The sequence below is a fragment of the Ctenopharyngodon idella genome, chromosome 3, assembly GCF_019924925.1.
Source record: "Ctenopharyngodon idella isolate HZGC_01 chromosome 3, HZGC01, whole genome shotgun sequence".
Lineage (NCBI taxonomy): Eukaryota > Metazoa > Chordata > Actinopteri > Cypriniformes > Xenocyprididae > Ctenopharyngodon > Ctenopharyngodon idella.
In genome coordinates, this window is record NC_067222.1 from 2032766 (window position 1) to 2053562 (window position 20797).

The 20797-nt window shown below is 38.1% G+C and overlaps 2 protein-coding genes across 2 annotated transcripts in view; both read left to right on the forward strand.

The window, feature by feature from the left end:
* LOC127507826 (adenylate cyclase type 9) overlaps positions 1-7416 on the forward strand; it is a 73358-nt gene extending 65942 nt beyond the window's left edge. The window contains exons 9-10 of the mRNA XM_051885276.1: positions 811-834; positions 972-7416. Coding sequence (XP_051741236.1) covers positions 811-834; positions 972-2253 — 1306 coding nt within the window. The 3' untranslated portion in view covers positions 2254-7416. The remainder of the gene's footprint in view (positions 1-810; positions 835-971) is intronic.
* Positions 7417-7910: 494 nt separating this feature from the next.
* The window catches only part of crebbpb (CREB binding protein b), a 53589-nt gene continuing 40702 nt past the window's right edge, over positions 7911-20797 (forward strand). The window contains 1 exon segment of the mRNA XM_051885269.1: positions 7911-8746. Within this exon segment, the coding sequence (XP_051741229.1) occupies positions 8659-8746 (88 nt within the window). The 5' untranslated portion in view covers positions 7911-8658.

The window sequence follows — 20797 nt, forward strand, 5'->3', positions numbered from 1 at the left end:
TTGTAACATTATAAGGGACTTTTCACACTTGAAATACTTACCCTGGGTCATTCTAAACCCCGGGTAAACGGAATCCTGGGTTGCTTCATGTTTCACACTGCTCATTAATTTACTCGGGGTTAACAATTAATCCTGGGTATTCATAAGCTGACATTTCACACTGTGCATTCCTAAACCCTGGGTTCAAGTGTCATTTATTGGATGAACACACACGACCTGTTTACGTGGCTCTAGCATTGCGCATCCTCGTATTACCGACTGTACTATTGAGTTTATACTGAATGAATATTTTGGACTATAAAGGTAAGAATGAAACGGTCTCTTCTTCACTCAAATTGTTGTGTTTTCTGTCAGCATTTAACATTTTTCCTCTCAAACACGGAATTTACTGTTTATATACAATGCACAGTTTTCTGTGACTGTTCAAAGTACACAAATATGAGTATGTGATTGGTTGTCTGTTGCTAAGTGTCTAGCTGTAACATCATTTCACACTGTACAAGTTTGGCACCATGTAAAAAGCGGTGCTAACCCCGCTTCTAAATTACAAGTGTGAAACTTTCCTTTACCCGGGGTTAAAAGCGGTGTTTAGAACGACGATAACCCGGGGTTAAGCGCAGTGTGAAAAGCCCTTTAATGTCTTTACTGTCACTTTTGATTAATTTAATGCATCTTTTCTGAATAAAGTATGAATTCATAAAAGTTTATGATTTATGGTGCTTTTGATTGGGCTTTTTTCTTTTTATAGATTAGCTCTGTTATTCTAATACTAATTCAATGCTAACTTTTCTTTGTCAATTTTTCTTTTAGCACATGGGAACGTTTATTTTTGAGGTAAGTTTAAGACTACGGATACTATTTTCTGTTTCACATTTTATTGCTTTTATGCTAGCATGCCACTCAAAAGTTCTCAATCCGGTATTCATTTTTGTTTTACCATTGAAATTGTCTTCCTCTATTCACTTTACCAGATCCAGTGACTTCAACAGCAGCATTAATGACGTCCAGTCCTCTGGAGAAGATTTGGCCCAACTACAGGATCTACTCGGTCCAGAGGCTTTGGTTGCCTTTTTCCTGTTGCTTCTCCTTGTTTGGTTCCTCAACCGCGAGTTTGAGGTGAGCTACCGTCTACACTTCCACGGGAACGTGGAAGCAGACCAGCACCGCATCAAGATCCAAAACATGCGGGACCAGGCGGACTGGCTCCTGCGCAACATCATTCCCATCCATGTGGCCGAGCAGCTGAAGGTGACCCAGAGCTACTCCAAGAACCACGACAACGTGGGCGTCATCTTCGCCAGCATCGTCAACTTCAGCGAGTTCTACGAAGAGAGCTACGAAGGCGGGAAAGAGTGCTACCGCGTCCTGAACGAACTCATCGGGGACTTTGACGAACTCTTGCGCAAGTCTGACTTTTCCAACATTGAGAAGATCAAGACGATCGGCGCGTCCTACATGGCAGCGTCTGGGCTCAATACGCAACAGTGTAGTGACCAGGCCCATCCGCACGCCCACCTGCGAGCGCTCTTCGAGTTTTGCCTGGAAATGATGCGAGTGGTGGACGACTTCAATAAAAACATGCTGGGCTTTAAGTTCAAGTTACGGATTGGGTTCAACCACGGACCCCTCACTGCGGGAGTCATCGGCACCACCAAGCTCCTCTACGACATCTGGGGAGACACGGTGAACATCGCCAGCCGGATGGACACAACTGGCGTGGAATGTCGCGTTCAGGTTAGTGAGGAGAGCTACTGCGTGCTCAGCGGAATGGACTACGAGTTCGACTACCGCGGTACCGTCAACGTGAAGGGCAAGGGTCAAATGAAGACCTACCTTTACCCGAAGAGTGCAGACAGTGGACCTGTACCTCAGTACCAGCTCTCAGTCTCTCCAGAAATTCGAGCGCAGGTGGACGGCAGCATCGGACGTTCACCCACTGATGAAATCGCCAATATGATGCCGGCAACCAGTGCCAGTAGAGTAGGTGCATCTTTCTCTGTGAGTTCAGGGCTTACCGGAGAGGGATACGCTGGTAGAGACTTTCCCGAAAAGGTTGCTGGAAGCAATGGTACGTCCAAGGCCCATCGATCTGCATCTGCTGTTGTCCTGACTTGCATACCAGAAACCAACCTGAGCATAAGTGGTAAACCAGCAGAACCAACCTTGACCTCTCCTGTCCACGCAGAAAACACAGAGGCCACTGCAAAAAAGGCAGGAGAAGTAGCGTACATGGGTGAAATGACAAAACTTTGACTCTAAATGCGCCAACAGTGTTGTTGCTGTTAGTCTTAACCCTTTAAACCTGGGCTTGCAACCCTCTCCGTTGAGTTTGTAGGGATAGGCATGATTAGGGACGAATGCTAGCGTAGATTTGTATCTGTGTATGTGGAGTGGAAAGTTTAAGCACATAATCTTAAAGTGTTTATACCGCTAGCTATACCAGGAGATACTTTCACATCTAGTGCCGTGGATGGCGGTGCTGGACTGTATAAACTCACAGGAGCCACATGAACCATTCCTACATGGAATAAGAAATGCTGGGGAGATGGATTGGGATGGCACAGACCTGAAGTCCCATCCTTAAACAGACCGCAGTTATTCCCGCTAATTTAATTTCGACTATTATTCCCCTACTATTGTCTGCCTTCCGTGAATTGTTTTCTTTTAATGAAGTGCCTTTAGGATGATAACAATATGTATGAGGCATTCAAAAAAAAAAAAAAAAGATTTCTCAATCAAATCTTTAGCTTAAGATCTAAAAGATCTAGCATGTAAAATTGATGTTAGAAAATGCTTTAATTTTTGTGAAAGTATTTGATATATTTTGGAATATTTATAGGTATTTTTTGAGTTCTCGCTGTCGAACATTCATCAGTCAGTATTCCAAACAATTTTACAAAGCAAAACTCTATATTGCGATGATTGCGATTTTAAAAAGACCCAAGACTCTGAATGGTGCATGGCCAAAAGTGTCTGTGAAGAAGTATTAGTGAAATGTAGAGCAAGCTATGGGCTAAATCCACCTACAATCAAGAATATCAAATATTTCAAAGGAGATTACTTTTTTTGCTTTTTCTTGATGCATGTATTCCTAACTGTCTGATTGTGGCCGTTCTGTCTCTTTTTTCGCGATTTTTCCTGTCTCTCTTCATTCTGCAGCTAAATGTTGGGTTGAGAACTAACAATGAGTTCTTAGACAACGTGGCAAGTTTGCCTTAATGCTAATGAGATCATAGTCTTAAAGGACACACTCGTAGTCTTAAAGGACAAAAATGCATTCATGCATCAGCTACTGTGACTGGTTTTAAGATATAGGCAGTTTGTTTACAAATCAACGTAAAATTAACATTGAACCCATAGTTCCTAGTCTTACTCTGGATGATTCATCAGTGCACGTTGTTGTAAAAGCAAAAATGTTTGACTTTGTAGTCTTTCATCAAAATTTAAACTTTCTCAGCCTCTGAAATGACTTTTCTTTTTGGCTGCACGGGCATGGAAAATAAAGTTAGACAATAGCCAAATAACATTGTTTTAGTCTACTTTTGTAAGTAGTGCAGCAATTCAATGCTGATTAATGGTAAACATAATGGTATGGCAATAATAGCAAATAACAATAGATTTGAAAACAACGTTTTAAAATCGGGAGATGCTGTGGTCAAGAATTCTCCTCAAAAGTGGGTTGCCTTGCCAGTGTTGTTTCAGGTTTGACTTTATTCTGGTATTGCCTACTTGGATAAAATTGCCTGATGGATAAAATTAAATCCTGTCCTACATTATTTTTCCTCATTGAATATTATGTTGCACTTAAAGGTGCAGCAAGCGATATTTGAGACATAAACATACCCCTCCCTTCATTGCCCTGCCCCAAAATGCACAAACACGCGATGCAGCTTTATCATAGCTGAAGCCAAGCAAAATAAAGCTTCGCGAAAAATAAAGTGAAGATGGTGAACAAATGACTAGGAAGAACAAAAACAATGAACATATAGTACACAAGAGTATCAAACAGGAGTTGGTTGTTAGTAGGGCTGCCCCCTAATACTTGACTAGAAGAGGCTTAGTTGACCAAAAATTTTATTAGCTGGTTAGTCGCAGAAAAAAAAGCCTTGTGACGAAGTCACGCAGTCCGCGAGGGACAGATCATCAATGGCGGGTCCTTGTGGTAATTACAGTATATTGTGCAGGAAATCCAAACGTTCGCTTATCATCCATCAACCTCAAATACGGCTTATCATTTTAAAGATGTAAATAGTAGCAACTTTACATGGCTGCTCACTCTAACGTTAACCTAGATAAATGTGCGCTATTATTAGGTGCATATCTAAGTTTGTGCGGAGTGTGAAGCTAAAGTATAACGCGCCTACTCCATGACATGGAGGCACTGGCATGATCACTTGAATTTCTTCCTGATAACAGCGGAAAATACTCACAATAATCTCACAATAACAAGAAAACATTGTGCCTTTGTAAAATAAAGAAAACAAACAGGATGTGCTGCCGTCTCGGTCTCTGTGAACTTGAGCATGTCAAAAAATAAACTCAGTGTATACTACTCACAGACGAGAGAAATATATCTATAGAAAACTTGAAATGTCAAGCGATTGTCAACCAATTCAAATGGAAAACAAATATTCTCAGATAATGTAATCCATATGAAACCATGCATATAGGCGCATCCACTACTGCAGAGATGACGAGTCAGCATTGTCGACTTCACTGCAGCCAGAAACACAGAAAACATTATCAATAAATTATTAAAATGTTGCTGTTTTTTCACAACACATTCATAATCGTTACTTTTGCTGTTGCTCTGCGGCAAGCTTTAAGCATGCGTTTGAGCGCTGATTAGGCTATGTGTTATATACAGTAGGCAATTAAAGGCTCATTATTATGATTTATATGGCTTATTAATATACACGTGCGATTAGTCGACTAATCGCTGAAATGAACGACTACTAGTCGACTAGAAAAAACTTTAGTCGAGGGCAGCCCTAGTTGTTAGTCACCAGATAAGCTCCAGATAAACAATGACACTCAAAACTGTCCAGTTACTATAGCTAATATTACAACAACAGCATATCTTGGTTCTGCGAAACATAGCAAAACCAATTTACTCACATATGAGTGTAACAGACGTAGGCTAGTAAGAGCTTTGCTTGTAAACCTTACTCCCCTGAACTCAAGAGGCGCTCTAGCGACTGACACTAGAGACTGTGGTCTTTGGAATCCTTGTTAGAGTGCCCGACTCCCATGCCAGCGGACCCGGGTTCGAGTCCCGCTTAGAGTGGGTGGTTCAAACAGGAGGGGTTAGATGAGCAGAAAAAATGTAAGCAAATGTAACCATGTAACTCTGTAACCATTTTCAGGCCTTCCCTCTTCGGTCTCTCCAGCACTGGAAAACTTTTCTAATATTAACGCGAGTCCTAAAGCTCTTGCCTGATCAACACTCTTCTTTTTCCAGTGATGTTCCTCTGAGCTTTTCTCTTCTGTAATGTCTCTCAGACATCTCTCTTTCTATAGTCTTTCTTCAAATCTCCCTGTTGCTCACCCTCTCTCTCCTGAGTCATGAGACTCAGATCTACTAGTCCGATCTACTTTCAACAACATTTCTCAGAAATCACTTACTGCACCTTAAAGAAAATACGTCAAATGAGAGTACGAACCTGCCATTTCACGTTGGCTTTGATTTTGGTTGTCGTCCACTGACAGAGTAAGCGAGAAAAATGAATGAAATTAGTTAAATGTGAAAAACAGAAACTTTAACTATATTTCAAAATAAATGGACAAGAAATTATGTTCACAGTTAAGTGCCCATAGTGGCAGAACGGTTGCAAGGACTGGCTATAATCTAGGTAAGATATATTTACTCCGGCCAGTCAAATGTACAGACTCGTGTGAATATTAGAATAGATTAGACCATAGCCTTGACTCTGCCTGCTTGTCTTTTGATGTGCAATAGTAAAGGGTAAATTATTGTATGGGATATTAGCAAAAGGATCTGTAAAAGTAGATTTTGCCATTGAGTTGTCGCTTTGTAAGTACCTTAATCTGCACTGATACTGCATCCATTTTATGACTGTCACATGCTTTACTGTACATGATGTGTTTACTTTTTGATAGCAGTTTAATTGTTTTGTTTTTTTCCCCTTACATTTTGGCTTTATGATGGGAAACCTCTGTTAGTTTAAAAGGGTTGTGTGCTCAAAGATTTTTCATGCTTCACATTTATAGGGATTGTGCTCTGATTAAATAATTATAAGAAAATGTGAAATGTATAACTTTTTTGACATTTCTGTGAATTTGCAATCTGCCAAGAACCTATACAGGTAAAAGGGAATTGTTATAAAACACAAATTATTTGTCAGTATTTCTCATTGTATATATTAGTGCCTTTTACTCATTTAGAATGCATCGACTAGTCAAATAACATCATTCTTGTTTTTATGTTCATTTTCACACTGCTTGTGTATGATAAATGTCTTCAGATTTAGCGCTGTGCCTTTTCTTAAGAATTAGCTTGACGTGTTCATTCTCCCTGTATATTCCTTTTGAATGTGAACTATGTAGGATGGATATTGTCATTTTACTCCAAGGTGCCATTGTTAAATAAGTCATTTTTATTCTCTGCTGATTTTAATACTGATGTGTTTTCGGTGACGCCAAGCATAGCAATCCATGTATTTATAATATATTTTATAGGGCACAACTTTTGCTAAATAATAAAAGTGCCCTTGCTGTCTGGAGGGGGAATGAGCACACAACCCTCCTCTGTTTCAGAGAGCAGAGCAATATAAAACTTGATCCAACTAAATAAGCATTACGCTTCAGCCTCTGAGCTGCTGCTTTAGAGCTTGAACTTAGCTTAACGAAGCACGTTTATGTTTTCTGTCATAGTCATTTTAATGGAAATATGCTTCTTATGAACTTACCATTCCATTACTTCTGCTTGAGACTTCATTGTGAGCAAAGCAAAAAACACATTTAGGGCGAATGAAAGGGCTGATCTATATGCATGATAACAGTAGAGCCACATTTTATTTTATTTAATCTACAATCACTTCAATTGGTCCAATTGATGATTACAAGCAATTTGTCATAAGAAATGTGTGTATGTAAAATCTGACACACAAATGTGTGTTTTCAATAGAAGTATCACACACTGGGACTTCTTGCCAAAGAGTGTAATTATTAAAGAATGTATGATTTTGAGTTTCAGTCAGTTTCTTTGGAGATATTCATTTATAAACTCTGTATTCATTTGTATAAATGTTCTCCTATGTTTGTACATACGCATTGCTCTGTATTGACACATAGCCTAATTCTTTTTTTGTATTATTTATACCGATGCATGTGCCATACTGTTCATCAAAGCTAATGGATGAAAAGGGAAAGCCAATAATACAGTGTTGAAGTCTGCCTTCTGCCTGTTGATTTGTAGTGAATCTAACTTAAACCTTTCAATGTCTGTTCACATTAACAATATATTCTGCACACACACACACACTACAACACAAGTCTTTTATTCCTTTAAATATGACTTTCTGTGCTTTATACTTACATTTTTGTATACTTACAGTTGTATTTACAAATTGCAAGAATGTACCATGTCAGTTTGCAGTTACTAATGGAAAATCTCTTTCAAACAGGGCAGCAAACTTGAATTTAATTTTAATAAAGAGGTGTTAAATTGACAATACATAGGACTAACTGTAATAGTTGTTACCATGGTACACTTTTGTAAGGGTATATTCAAATTTGAACCGATTGAATACTACATCTACGACATTTACATGTAAACCACGGCCCCTAGCGGCTGTTTTGGTTACGACCGCGTGACGTACGCGTTTGCGTAAGGGGCGTGGCTGCGCAGCCCCTCCCCCTCAACAGTCTGGCTGGAAAAGAAAAAAAAACTTTTTGTATCGAAGGAATCAACAGCCGCCATCTTGTCGCGGATGAGCGTCAGGATTTCGGGAGAGCATTATATCATTTTTTACGCATCCGGCTCCATCGGAACCGGCCTAAATAGCTTCCCTGCGACGAAAACGACAAGCTTTGGGGCAAATCGCGGATCTTTGTGGCGAATATCAGCGTAATGGAGCCGTTTTTGTGGTCGGCTGGAAAACCCCCGTATATCTGATTTCCCCCTTCAGCGCGAGCGGCGCTCCTGTGCCACTCGCCTATATTAAAATATAATTTTTTCCCTAATTTTTCATTTATATTTCTGGACTTTACTGATTATTCGATTCGGGCTGGACATGGAGCTTGAAGGTCTTTATTTTTATTCGCAGAAAATAGCATTTTTGAAGAGACTCACGCGAACCACTTGAAGGAATCGAGATTGAGATTTTTTCCCTTCGTCGTTTAATTCTCGGTTTTAACGATGATATAATTTATTTTTGTGGGGTTTGGGGCGATCATTAAGGTTAATTATGCGGGTTTTGGGTGTTGGATTATCATGGGGTGAATGGCGATGGCGAAGCGGGGCGCTGTTGAGTCGCGTTTGAGCCCCATCTGTTAATTATTGGCTCCTGATCGCTGAATAATAATAGAAAAACCCGAGGGTTGATTTGATTTATTTCGCTTTGTCCCCCTCCCGGGCTCTTGGAAGACGAATTTATTGCTTTTACGTGTTTTTTTTGTGAAGCGAGAGAGAGCACGATGGCTGATAATCTACTGGATATGGGTCCCCCCAACGCAAAGCGGCCCAAACTGAACTCACCTGCGCTGTCCTCCTCCGACACTCCAGGTAAGATGCTCACTTCTTGTCAGATCTCACCTGTCAAATCTGAAAACTTCTTAGACGTCATCCGTCATATCAGAAATCTAGATAAGAACCTCTCAGTCAGGTCACCTGTCTCATAAATAAATTTGCTTAGACGTCAAATATCCGACCAGAAACCCTTTTAAGACCAGACTAAACTCTCACGTGTTCAATAAGAAATCTCCCAGGCCAGGTTCAGGTAGCAATCTCATCTGTCCTATCAGAAACCGTCCAGATTAGGACCAGGTAAGTCTCAACATCAGGTATGCTGCTCACCTGTCCCACCACAAATCGGTCAGTGCAGGTAAGATTCTCGGTTGTCCTCAAGACTCGGTTTATGTGGGACTCTCACATCTCAGACCAGATCCAGGTCTTACTAGAGACTGATCAGTTATGCTTTTTCTTTGACAATATCTATTGTTTTTAAACTAACGTTTCTGATAACTGATATGCAGAATCAATTTTTTTACACACTAATAACTAGATGATCATTAGACAGCAGTAAAAAAACATGCATTATGATTTTTTTTTATTAATAATAATTCTTGTTAGTATTACAATTGTTGTTTATTCAAAGCTATTATGTGACCTAAACGGTCCCAGTTTATCTTTGTTTTAAGTTAATTGTTAAGCTACTTGTTTCTCACTTGAGAATTAATTACTGTTATTTACTACAAAGATAATCACTCAGATTATTTTTTATGTAATTTTTTTTATTTATTTATTTTTTTTTTTACATATTTTATAATTGTTGCGTATTGTTGTTGGGTGCTTTTATACACAACTATCTAATTGTGCGGTTTATCGGTAGACTCAGGATTAAAGATAATCGGTTAAACCCAAAGGTCACCCAAAAATGAAGTTTCTGTCATTAATTACTCACCCTCATGTCGTTCCAAACCTGTAAGATCTATGGAACGCAAATTAAGATATTTTTGATGAAATCTGAGAGTTTTTTTTTTAATTAAGCAACAGAATTTCTGGCAAAGGTATTAAAGACATTGTTAAAATAGTCAATGTGACTGCAGTGGTTCAACCTTAATGTTATGAAGCGACAATAATACTTTTTGTGCACGAAAAACAAAAATAACTACTTTATTCAACAATTTCTTCTCTACCCTGTCAGTCTCCTACACGGTGAACACAGTGCAGAGCTTCCGTGTTTACCTTCGAACGCCAGCTCAGTATTGGCCGATGCTGACACAGGAGCCCGCCAATACTGAGCCGACGTTCGGACGTAAACGCGGAAGCTCTGCACTGCATTCACTGTGTAGGAGACTGACAGGGTAGAGAAAAAATTGTTGAATAAAGTAGTTATTTTTGTTTTTCACTGGGTTATTTTTGATTTGTTTTGTGCACAAAAAGTATTCTCATCACTTCTATTTTAACAATGTTTTTACTACTATTCTGGACCTTGAATGACAGTAATTACATTGCTTTCTTTTGGGGACAAAAAAACCTCCTGGATTTTATCAAAAATATATTAATTTGTGTTCCGAAGATGAACGAAGGTCTTACGGGTTTGGAACGACATGAGGGTGAGTAATAAATTACATTATATTCACTTTTGGGTGAACTAACCCTTTAACAGATACAACTTTTGACCTTAAAGTATTAGTAAAGGTTGAGATTAACATTAAATAAGATTAATATGCTGTAGAATTATTATTCATTATGTTAAATAATATAGTTAAAGCTGCAGTCCGTAATTGTTTTGGGTTACAAATTATCAAAAAATCAATTTTTGAGCAAGTACATAACCAGCCAATGTTCAAAACGATCTCCTTACCTTAGCCCAATTCACAAAGGTAAGCTTGTAATAATCTGTTCTAATTCGAGTGGTACTGGTAGGTTTCCGTGGGAAATACGAGCTTCCGCCATTCATCTTTGCATCATTACATCACGTCTGTTTACATAAAGGAGTCCGGGCTAGTAGGCTATATCGCGTGTGTGGATACTGCAGGTGGCGGATCGTTTGTTCTTACAGCAGCTGGTAAGGCTGCTCGATTGTGGCAAAAATCATAATCACAATTATTTTGGTTAATATTGAAATCACGATTATTTAACACGATTATTGTGGGTGATATGATCAAAGTCTTATTTCATGATATGAGTAATTTTAAATGTCAGTGAAATTTCACAATTATTAATACTTCAGCAAAAACTAATACTAGGTTAATGTAAGTAAAAAAGCCCTCAAAACAGCTACAGAAGACAATAAACAGTCAACAATTAAAGGAACACTCCACTTTTTTTGAAAATAGGCTCATTTTCCAACTCCCCTAGAGTTAAACAGTTGAGTTTTACCGTTTTCGAATCCATTCAGCCGATCTCCGGGTCTGGCAGTACCACTTTTAGCATAGCTTAGCATAGTTCATTGAATCTGATTAGACCGTTAGCATCTCTTTAAAAAATGACCAAAGAATTTCAATATTTTTCCTATTTGAAACTTGACTCTTCTGTAGTTACATCGTGTACTAAGACTGACGGAAAATGAAAAGTTGCGATTTTCTAGGCCGATATGGCTAGGAACTATACTCTCATTCTGGCGTAATAATCAAGGAACTTTGCTGCCGTACCATGGCTGCAGCAGGCGCAATGATATTACGCAGCGCCTGTGACCCCCTGCTTGCACAGGGAGCGTGCCTTGCAACCATGGAGACATTTGTGAGAGACGCTGTTTAATATCATTGCGCCTGCTGCAGCCATGGTACGGCAGCAAAGTTCCTTGATCATTACGCCGGAGTGACAGTATAGTTCCTAGTCATAACGGCTTAGAAAATCACAACTTTTAATTTTCCGTCGGTCTTAGTACACGATGTAACTACAGAAGAGTCGAGTTTTAAATAGGAAAAATATTGAAACTCTTTGGTCATTTTTTAACGAGATGCTTGGTCTAATCAGATTCAATGAACTATGCTAAGCTATGCTAAAAGTGGTACCGCCAGACCCGGAGATAGGCTGAATGGATTCGAAAACGGTAAAACTCAACTGTTTAACTCTAGGGGAGCTGAAAAATGAGCCTATTTTCAAAAAAAGTGGAGTGTTCCTTTAAATAAGAACAAAAACTAATTACAAACAAAGCAGACAAAAAAATACAACAGAACAAAAATACAAATGAAATAAACAGTGCTTTAGGTTTTTCAGATAGATGTACTAACAGTGGTATTTAGATAAGTAATACCCAACAGAAATTGAATAAAGTAATCAAATGTAAAATAACTGGTTTATACATTAAATATAGACTAATTCTTATGTAAAATTAAAAAAGTTATTAATTCAAGAGCAGTGAGTGATTTTATCTTTGTCTTTTCTTGTTAGATTAACAATGACTTTAGCAATCATTAATGTTGGCTGCTGTCCCTTTAAGAGCTGCACGGACCCAATATAAGCCTACTGTTATGCTGCCTTAACGAGGTCTCGGAATTATGGTAAATACCAGTTTCCTAGATAAAAATTGCACATGAACACCCTTTCATTTCGCAACATGAATGCGATGAGCTCGTAATCACAAATTCAGAAGTGGTAATTATCAAATTTCCGATAGCACGTGAAGGCAGTAATACACACGCGCACTTTCTCAGTGTACACTTAAGACATAACCAACTGCATTTATGGGGATACTTGCCAAAACGGCATTTCGATATATTTATGTTGGCTATTTGACTCTTTAGGCACGTATCTGAAGCCCTTTGCTTATGCGCGTTCCGCACTGTCTCGGAGCGCGCGCACAGGTGGCCGCCTAGGGAACAGCGTCCATTTCACGGCTTAATGCGCTTTTTAATAGCACGGTTCATGTTTAATATAAAGCACCTCCCGAAGTTTAGCAACAGTAGACTGCATTTTACATCCCTCTCTTATTCGGCTGGTTTGGATGTTAAGTTTGGGTTAGGGAAGAATAAAAGCGCACTGCTGTGAAGGAAAGTGTGCTGAACGGAATGCAGCAGCGGTACAGTAATCATTTTACCTCCATTATCTTGTTTTCATAATCGTTGGAAGCCAAAATCGAAATTGAAATCGAAATCGAAAATACAATTAATTGCACAGCCCTAGCAGCTGGAATATAATTAAACTTGTCATTTTGATGGCGGATTGTAATCATAAAAGTTCAAAACGATAATCATTGTTGACAACTGGTGCGTTGATAGACAAACCACATATACACCTCAAAACATTAGATTCTTCCACGCGGAGGAACCTTGCCAATGCACAACCCGCGTAAAGAAGATTACTCCGCAAATAACTGCAATTTCAGGATTCAAACAGAGATGGTGACAAAGAGGTAAAATTTACAGACTGCAGCTTTAACAAATTAATCGTTTTTGTTAAGTGTGACTAAGCCATCTTTATTTTTATTTGTCTTAATTGTTAAGCTGCATATTTGTCGCTTGAGAATGAATAACTTGTTTATTCCAGAAAAACAATTACTTTTGCATACTTAAAAGTACAGTTGTTGGTTGCTTTTATTTAGATGCCTATCAAATGGTTGCATTTTTCCGTAACAAACATCGATAACTGATGAAAAGTGTGAATATTAGCAAAATATGTCAGTCGAAACGATTTTTGGTCACTCTCTCTTGATCTCACCTGTTGCATCAAAGCAAGCCAGGTTCAGGTTGAGACACTTATCTGGCACATAAGAATCCTCTCAGACTGGGTTCAGGTAAGACTTTCACCCCAGAACCTGGTCTATGTGATAATCTTAAAGGGTTAGTTCACCCAAAAATGAATTTTACATCCTTAATTACTCACCCTCATGTCGTTCCAAACCCGTAAGACCTTAGTTCATCTTCGGAAAACAAATTAAGATGTTTTTGATGAAATCCGAGAGGTTTTTTTACCCTCCACAGAAAGCAATGTAATTACCACATTCAAGGTCCAGAAAAGTAGTAAAAACATAGTTAAAATAGTCAGCGTAAAATAGTCATCGTTAAAATAGTTTTGTGCGCAAAAATAAAAGTAACAAATTTATGAGTTTTTTTTTTTATTTTATTTTTTATGTGTATCGTAGGTTATTCCATTTGGCTTTAACCTCATCTGCTGCACGCATACAACAGTAAATTAAGATAAAGTTTGGTACTACATTAGAAACACAAACTATTTGTAATTGTTACGAGAATTCTTTTGACCAAACAAATCATAAAATAATCGCAGCTGAGTAGCAGGTGCATTAGAGCTACATTTAGCATCAAGCTACACGTCACAATTTATGAGATTCCTGTTTTTGTTTGAAACCCACTTTAAAGGGTTAGTTCTCCCCAAAATGAAAATCCTGTCATTTAATTACTCACCCTCATGTCGTTCCAAACCCTTAAGACCTTCGTTCATCTTGGAACACAAATGATGATCTTTGAATTTTTGAGTAAACTAACCCTTTAAAACTTTTTTATAACGAGCTGAACACTACACCTGCTTAGCATTTCTCTTGTAAACCTCCTTTATTGTTATAAAAATACCCCAAGCTGCATAAAAAAACATATAGAACATATATTGTCGTAATCATATGTCTATTTGGCTTCGTGTTTTTTCAACAAGAATTCAACAAGAATTTATTTCGGTCCTTGAAGTCAATTTTTCATAAGAAATAAAAACATACATAATAACCGAAAAAGGTGTAGGCTGAAGCCACTGCTTATTATGCCTACCCTTTATACATATATATCAAATGAACGTCACTTTTTTTCCCCTGGACTTGATTACAAGACATTTTCCAAAAATATACATCGATAATTTCAAAAATACACATGTCGAATAATAAAACAATAGTTTAAATATTACATACACAAATATTACATATTAAATTATATAATTATTTAGCACCTTGTTCTTAAACATTTTCTTGAATTTACACAATTTTAATTCTTTGTCACATTTATTCCATAAGTTTACCCCTTTGACAGATATACTTCTATTTTTTTTTATTTTTTTTTTTATATTAGTTCTTGCCCTTATTTTGTTAAACAAACAATCCTCTTAAGTTATACTGACTTTCTCTTATTGTGAACAGCCTCTGGATACTGGAAGAGAGAAGCGTTTCATCTGTAGAATCGCTTCTCTCAGTTATGTACTGAGCTCAGAACGAGGAAGTGTACGGGACGTCGTCATCCGGAAGGGCAGGAATTATGATCACATAATATGATTGACAGATCTAGACCGAATGAGCGCTGTCTGACTCATAACACACGTGCACCTGGAAGAAAACAGACATAGTGCTCTGTACTCTGTTTCAGCTGCATTGAAAATTATGTATAAAAGAAATACTCTCTTCTCTCTTCCTGGAATACTTTTCTTCAGTTTACACTGTTTTTCAAAATGGCGGCACCAATCTCGCCCTTTTGTGCAACAGCAGCGGCTCCAGGTGCGTGATCTAAAGCTCGAATCTAATTGGGCGGTGGCCTGTTTCATCGTGGTGCGACGGGAAAAAAAATCGACCACGATTAATTGTGCCCAGTGTGAATGGCTCCATAGGGATCTAATGTTTTGATTCAAGAGCATCATCGCGTTGAACATTCGCGTCACTTAAACGTGCTTGGCGTGAAAGGCCATTTACAATCCATCAGAAATGGCCTGATCGCTGTTCTTGTCAGTATGACTCTGCTGCACAAAAGCAATTCCAGCAAAGGCCCTTATTTCCGGTATGTAATGTTTAGTCTGCAACCAGGAATGCATTGAATTAGTGTACAACAAATCTGTGTACCATACTCTACGTGTGGAAGTTAATATATTAAATTTTGTTTTAGTGATGCATCGAAAAATTTCAGCAACTGAAAATTTCAGCCAATGGTTTTGGAGGGCCAAAATCATTGACTGAAATAGTGATGTTTAATTAGTGTTTCTTTTTTTTTCTTCCACGTTACTACTAGTTATAGCATGAAATAAACATTGGAAGGTTTGTTGAAACAAATGGTAAACTTATTGAAATGTTTAGTGTAATGACTCAATCAGTGTTTCAACTGCATAAAGACATCAATAACACGGCTCGTAAACAATGTTTCACGTAACATTACGTTTACCCCAGGAAAGCCATTCAGTGGACCTCATTCATGAAACACAAGCAGCAGAACAAATTTTTTGTAAATCGTTCGTAAAGGCGCTGTGACGTAAATTTTCATGAAAGTGTTCATGTCACACATTTATATATGGTTGTCAATCCAGTAGGGCTGCCCCTTAATAGTTGACTAAACGTTTACTTGCATTTGTTCAACTTAAACATACTGTCATTGTTTGTCATACATATGAGTAATTCATCATTCCAAACTGTAAAGGGTCTACTTTTATTTGTGTACACTCGCAATAACAACAAAACGTTGTGCTTTTGTAAAATAAAGAAAACAAACAGGATGCGCTTTCTGACGTCTCGGTCTCTCTGAACAGCAGCGCGTCACATGAACTGAAACTCAGCGTATAGGCTACTTGCCTCACAGATATGAGAAATATATCTATAGAAAGCTTGAAATTCCTACTTTTAAACAAACCAGTTTGAATCGAAAACAAATACTCTCGAATTATGTAATCCATATGAAATGTGCATTTCTCTCTATAGGTGTGTTACTGCGGAGATGACGAGTCGGCATCGTCAACTTCATCTTTGCAGCTTCATCTTTGCAGACACAGAAAACACTAGTTTATTAATAAACAATTAAAATGTTATTTTATAATAATAAACTTATATAAACTTGCTATTTTTTCTGACACATAATCATTACTTTTGCATGTGCTTGAGCGCGAGGCATAGCTATTCTGCCCCCCACTCTAAGTAATGAAATTAATATGAACGATTAGTCAACTAATGGCTTAAATGAACGACTACTAGTCGACTGGAAAAATCTTTAGTCAGGGGCAGCCCTACAATCCAGAAACTTTGCAACGTGTAGTTAGCAGCATGAAAAATATAAATATACAGAAAGCGAACAAAGATTATTGTCATTGAAGATGTCTATTCGCCCTTCGCCGGGAGTTTTATTGACAGACGATCTGACCAATTATAATGCCAAATCCGCCATTTTGTCCAACAAACAAACCAGACAGAGTTAATAGATTAACATCGGTGGACTTGAACTTGAAAAATGGTGTGTATTGATGTCTTTCTGCGGTTGAATCAACATAACTTCTGATGTTCATTCATGTTTATGAATGCTATAACTAGTAGGAAGAGTTGATAAGTTCATTTGCTGCTTAAACTGAGGTGCTACAGCGATCTGTCACGACACGTTAAAGAGCCACAAAACAGTATTTATTGTTTGAATTTCTTAAATGACAAAATTTGAAAGCTGAGACTTTTTCATACCAAAAGTAACCTGCTCTATCTTGTTTGTCGGCACGTTGTTAGTGTCTTTGCTCAGCAATGTATTTTTCTCTGCATGAGATCTCCATGGCCTTTGCAATGTCTTTGCAAAGGGTCAATTACTTCGGGTCAACGTGAACTCACGCTAAACAAAAAGTTAGCCATTTTGAGTGCATTCTGACTAATTTAAACCCCTCTGATTGGCCATTACGTTCACGCGCGCAACATATGTCTGTGAATGGCTACAAGCTCAACGCTGCAAAAACACGATTTAAATAGACACCTTTGACGCTCTTCACAGAGTGCCTACACAAACACTCAGGGGAATGTTTTAAAGCAGCCAGCTTTCCGCGAATACTAGTACTGCAGAACAGCAGTATTTTGATTTATTTTGGCAGGTGCTAAAATATTTTCAATGCAGGAAAAATCCTGATTTATATTTTTACTTAACATGTAACATAATCATTTATTATTTGTTTCAATAAATCAGTCATGAAACCAAGTTTTTATTACAGCCTCTGTTTAAATGTTTATTTCAACAACAAGTTATAGTCCTTGCGCAATTTTCGCACGTTAAAAAATAAATACGTCCTCACGTTGTCAATCACGTTTACACACTGGCTCCGAAAACTTTTGTCCGTCATAAAAAAAAAAATAATAAATTCGGATCGTGTTCAATTTTCTGTGTTTTTTGCATCCGTAGCAAGCATTTTGAGAGGTGTTTTGACAATTCAGTGCCACCGTACAAGCGAATGCCAAAATCCAGTATCGCTAGCAAAGCATTAAACTGAACCACTGACATCCTGAAGTAAACTTTGAATCGCTCTGGATAATCCTGCAGCTCCTTGATAAGGTGATGGAACTCTCCTTTCTCTCTACGCAGTCTCAGGATTGGATGGACCCAATGTTTCCTCTTTCTTTTTCTCTTTTTAAGTAGAGAGAGGACAACAAAATCATCCTCACTGCTTGAAGACTCCATTTTGTATTGTTTTGCGAATTTTTTCACAACGGATTAATTAATACGCATCAGACTCAGTGTGCAAGGTTTCTGTGCGCGACAAATTTTTAGGATGACGTATACGAAAAATGCAAATGAAAATTTCTGACTTAGTTTGCAAGGACCTTCAGAGTAAAAAACAGAAAAAAAGTTGATATAAAAACTGCCTTATGTGCAATTTAAATGTTTGTACTACTATGTTGATTAATTTTTATTTGGCTAAATGAAAGCTTTATTTTCGATTTCAGTAAAAAAAATTAAAAAAAATCACTATTTATTATCATAAAATGTCTTCATAAGACATGTAATAATCATCTCTATATAATATAGTCCAGAAAGTCTTTTTTACACACTTGAACTGATAGTGGCTTTTGAAGCAGCTTTGAAGCCATTCAGCTGCTGACTGTGTAAGAATTGCTGTGGTATGTCATGACACTGACTCTGATATTTATCTTAAAATGCGCTTTTGAATGAGATCTTGTTGCAAGTTATTCATAGAGGTTTGACTACATCTCAAATGCGGATTTATTGCGTGTTTCTATTAGGGCTGTTAATAATCAGTGCAATGACAATGATATCAGTCTTAAGCAAAGCAGAAGTTTTCTTTTCATCCCCATTTCGCGTGCAAGCTATCATGTACCATCTGTTGCGGTTTTAGTCAGCTGAATATCGCTGTTTTGCAGGGATTTTAGTGCAGTGATTTCCCATCTTTTAGAATAAATTTTCCAACACAATATTTAAAGCCCCAAGAGAGATTTCAGTTTACATCTTGGTTAAGTTTTTTTAGAATGTTAATTTAGAGTTAGACTTTTAATAGATGAATGCTTATTATTAATCATTTAATTTAAAAATTAAATAATATTAAGTCAGCCTGCAGCCCACTTGAAAGCCCCTAGTAGGGCCCTGGCTTCGTGGTTGAGCGTCATGACGGTGCCCTGGCTTCATAGCGTCATGATGGTGAGTTTTGCACAGGCAAGCATCGCTCACTCTCCAGAAAATGTAAAACTGTTAAAAATGTGATGACCAGTCTGTATCTTGCCTAGCGTGCTTACCGGTTAGGATTTCAGTGGACATCCTAATTGCAGACAGTTTCTTGCGTAGCAGCATGTTTTGTGTTGGAGAAAGTAGCGTTTTGCTTAAGAGCATAACTTAAGACTCGCATCAGGAAATTCCACAGCTCGGTGTGGAGAGAGACGTTATTTCCTGTCTCCCTAATTCCTCCCATGTTTTTGGATTAATATGCAACTTTTAGTGCACACAGAAGTTTACTAAACACAAAACTAGACATTTTCTGATGGTAATGTGAGCCAACTATGATGCTAGAGGGTTGTGTGTGGTTGCAAGGGCATTGCTATTAGGTTGCTAAGGTGTTTGAAGTGGTTTTTAGCATGTTATGAATGATGCTTGACTTATTTATCACAATTAATCACATTCTTCTTCTTCCTCTGTGTTTTACGGCAGTTGGCATCCAAAACGCATTGAATTAAATGTGAAATTTTGAAGTAGAAGGACTTGAGTAGCATCTCAACGCCCTCCAATAATCTGTTTATTTACAACTTCAAGAAAAAACATTTCTTCAGTGTAGATGAGCTGTTTAGTAGTATGGCTTGTCAATAAGCAGTCCACGTGTTGGTCTCTTCTCCGCTAAGTCCACACTACTCTGCAGCTGTACTGTAGCTGTAAGCCACATTTACTGTACTGTGGACTGCTGGTGTGAGAACGGCAACATGTGCACATGTCCGCTAGTATGCATGCTAATTTGTGGGTTTGTGTTAAGTCTCTGTGGTCTTTTTTTGTGTTCCACATTTTTTTTTTCGCCATTTGCTGTTCTCGGAGATGGTTCCAGTGGGTGTGTTGTTTGCCAGCTGGGTGTTCCTCCTCATTATTGTGAGCGTGTGGCAGCCGTGGGTGCACTTTTATTCCAGCCGTGTTTGCATTAGTGTACATACAAACACAGCCAAGCGTGTAAATGCTGCCCTCCACCAGCTTCAGGCAGACAGCTCGCTGCGTGGTTTAATGTCTCGACTGAAGCATGACTGATTTGGGGAAGGGTGCTGTGGGTAGAAGGGCTCAGTACGGATGAGATCTGATGCCGTCTGAGCGACTGCCTGGATTCATCAACGCAGTGCTTTTATGAAAACTTAAAGGGATAGTTCACCCCAAAATAAAATTCTGTCATCATTTACTTACTCTCAAGTTGTTCTAAACCTGTTTGTTTCTTTGTTCTGTGGAACTTAAAAGAAGATATTTTGAAGAATGTGGGTATCCAAGCAGTTTCTGGTCCCCATTGACTATTGCACTCGTTTGAGTGCAATAAGCCATGAAAGAACTGAATTCGGGATCGCACGCTGTCTAAGAGGTTGCTTTGGATGTGTGTCAGACAGCGAGTACCACAATTAGTTATTTTTCCACAGCTTATTGTGCTTAACTTGGAAAGTCACACGTAAGTTAGTCGCGTGCCCAGTCTATTCTCTGCTATACGCGTCAACCTAAAACTTTTTGAAGTAGCCTATTAAAATCCTGATATTTCGATATATATATCGTGCAGCCCTAATTTTTATTAATATATATATATGATGACTGATATTACATTCTGTTTATTTTACCAAAAAAATTAAATTGTCATTTCCTCACCTTCAAGTTGTTCTAAAACTTTGAGTTTCTTTGTTCTGTGGAACTTGAAAGAAGATATTTTGAAGAATGTGGGTAACCAAACAATTTCTGGTCCCCATTGACTTCCATAGTCAATCGATTG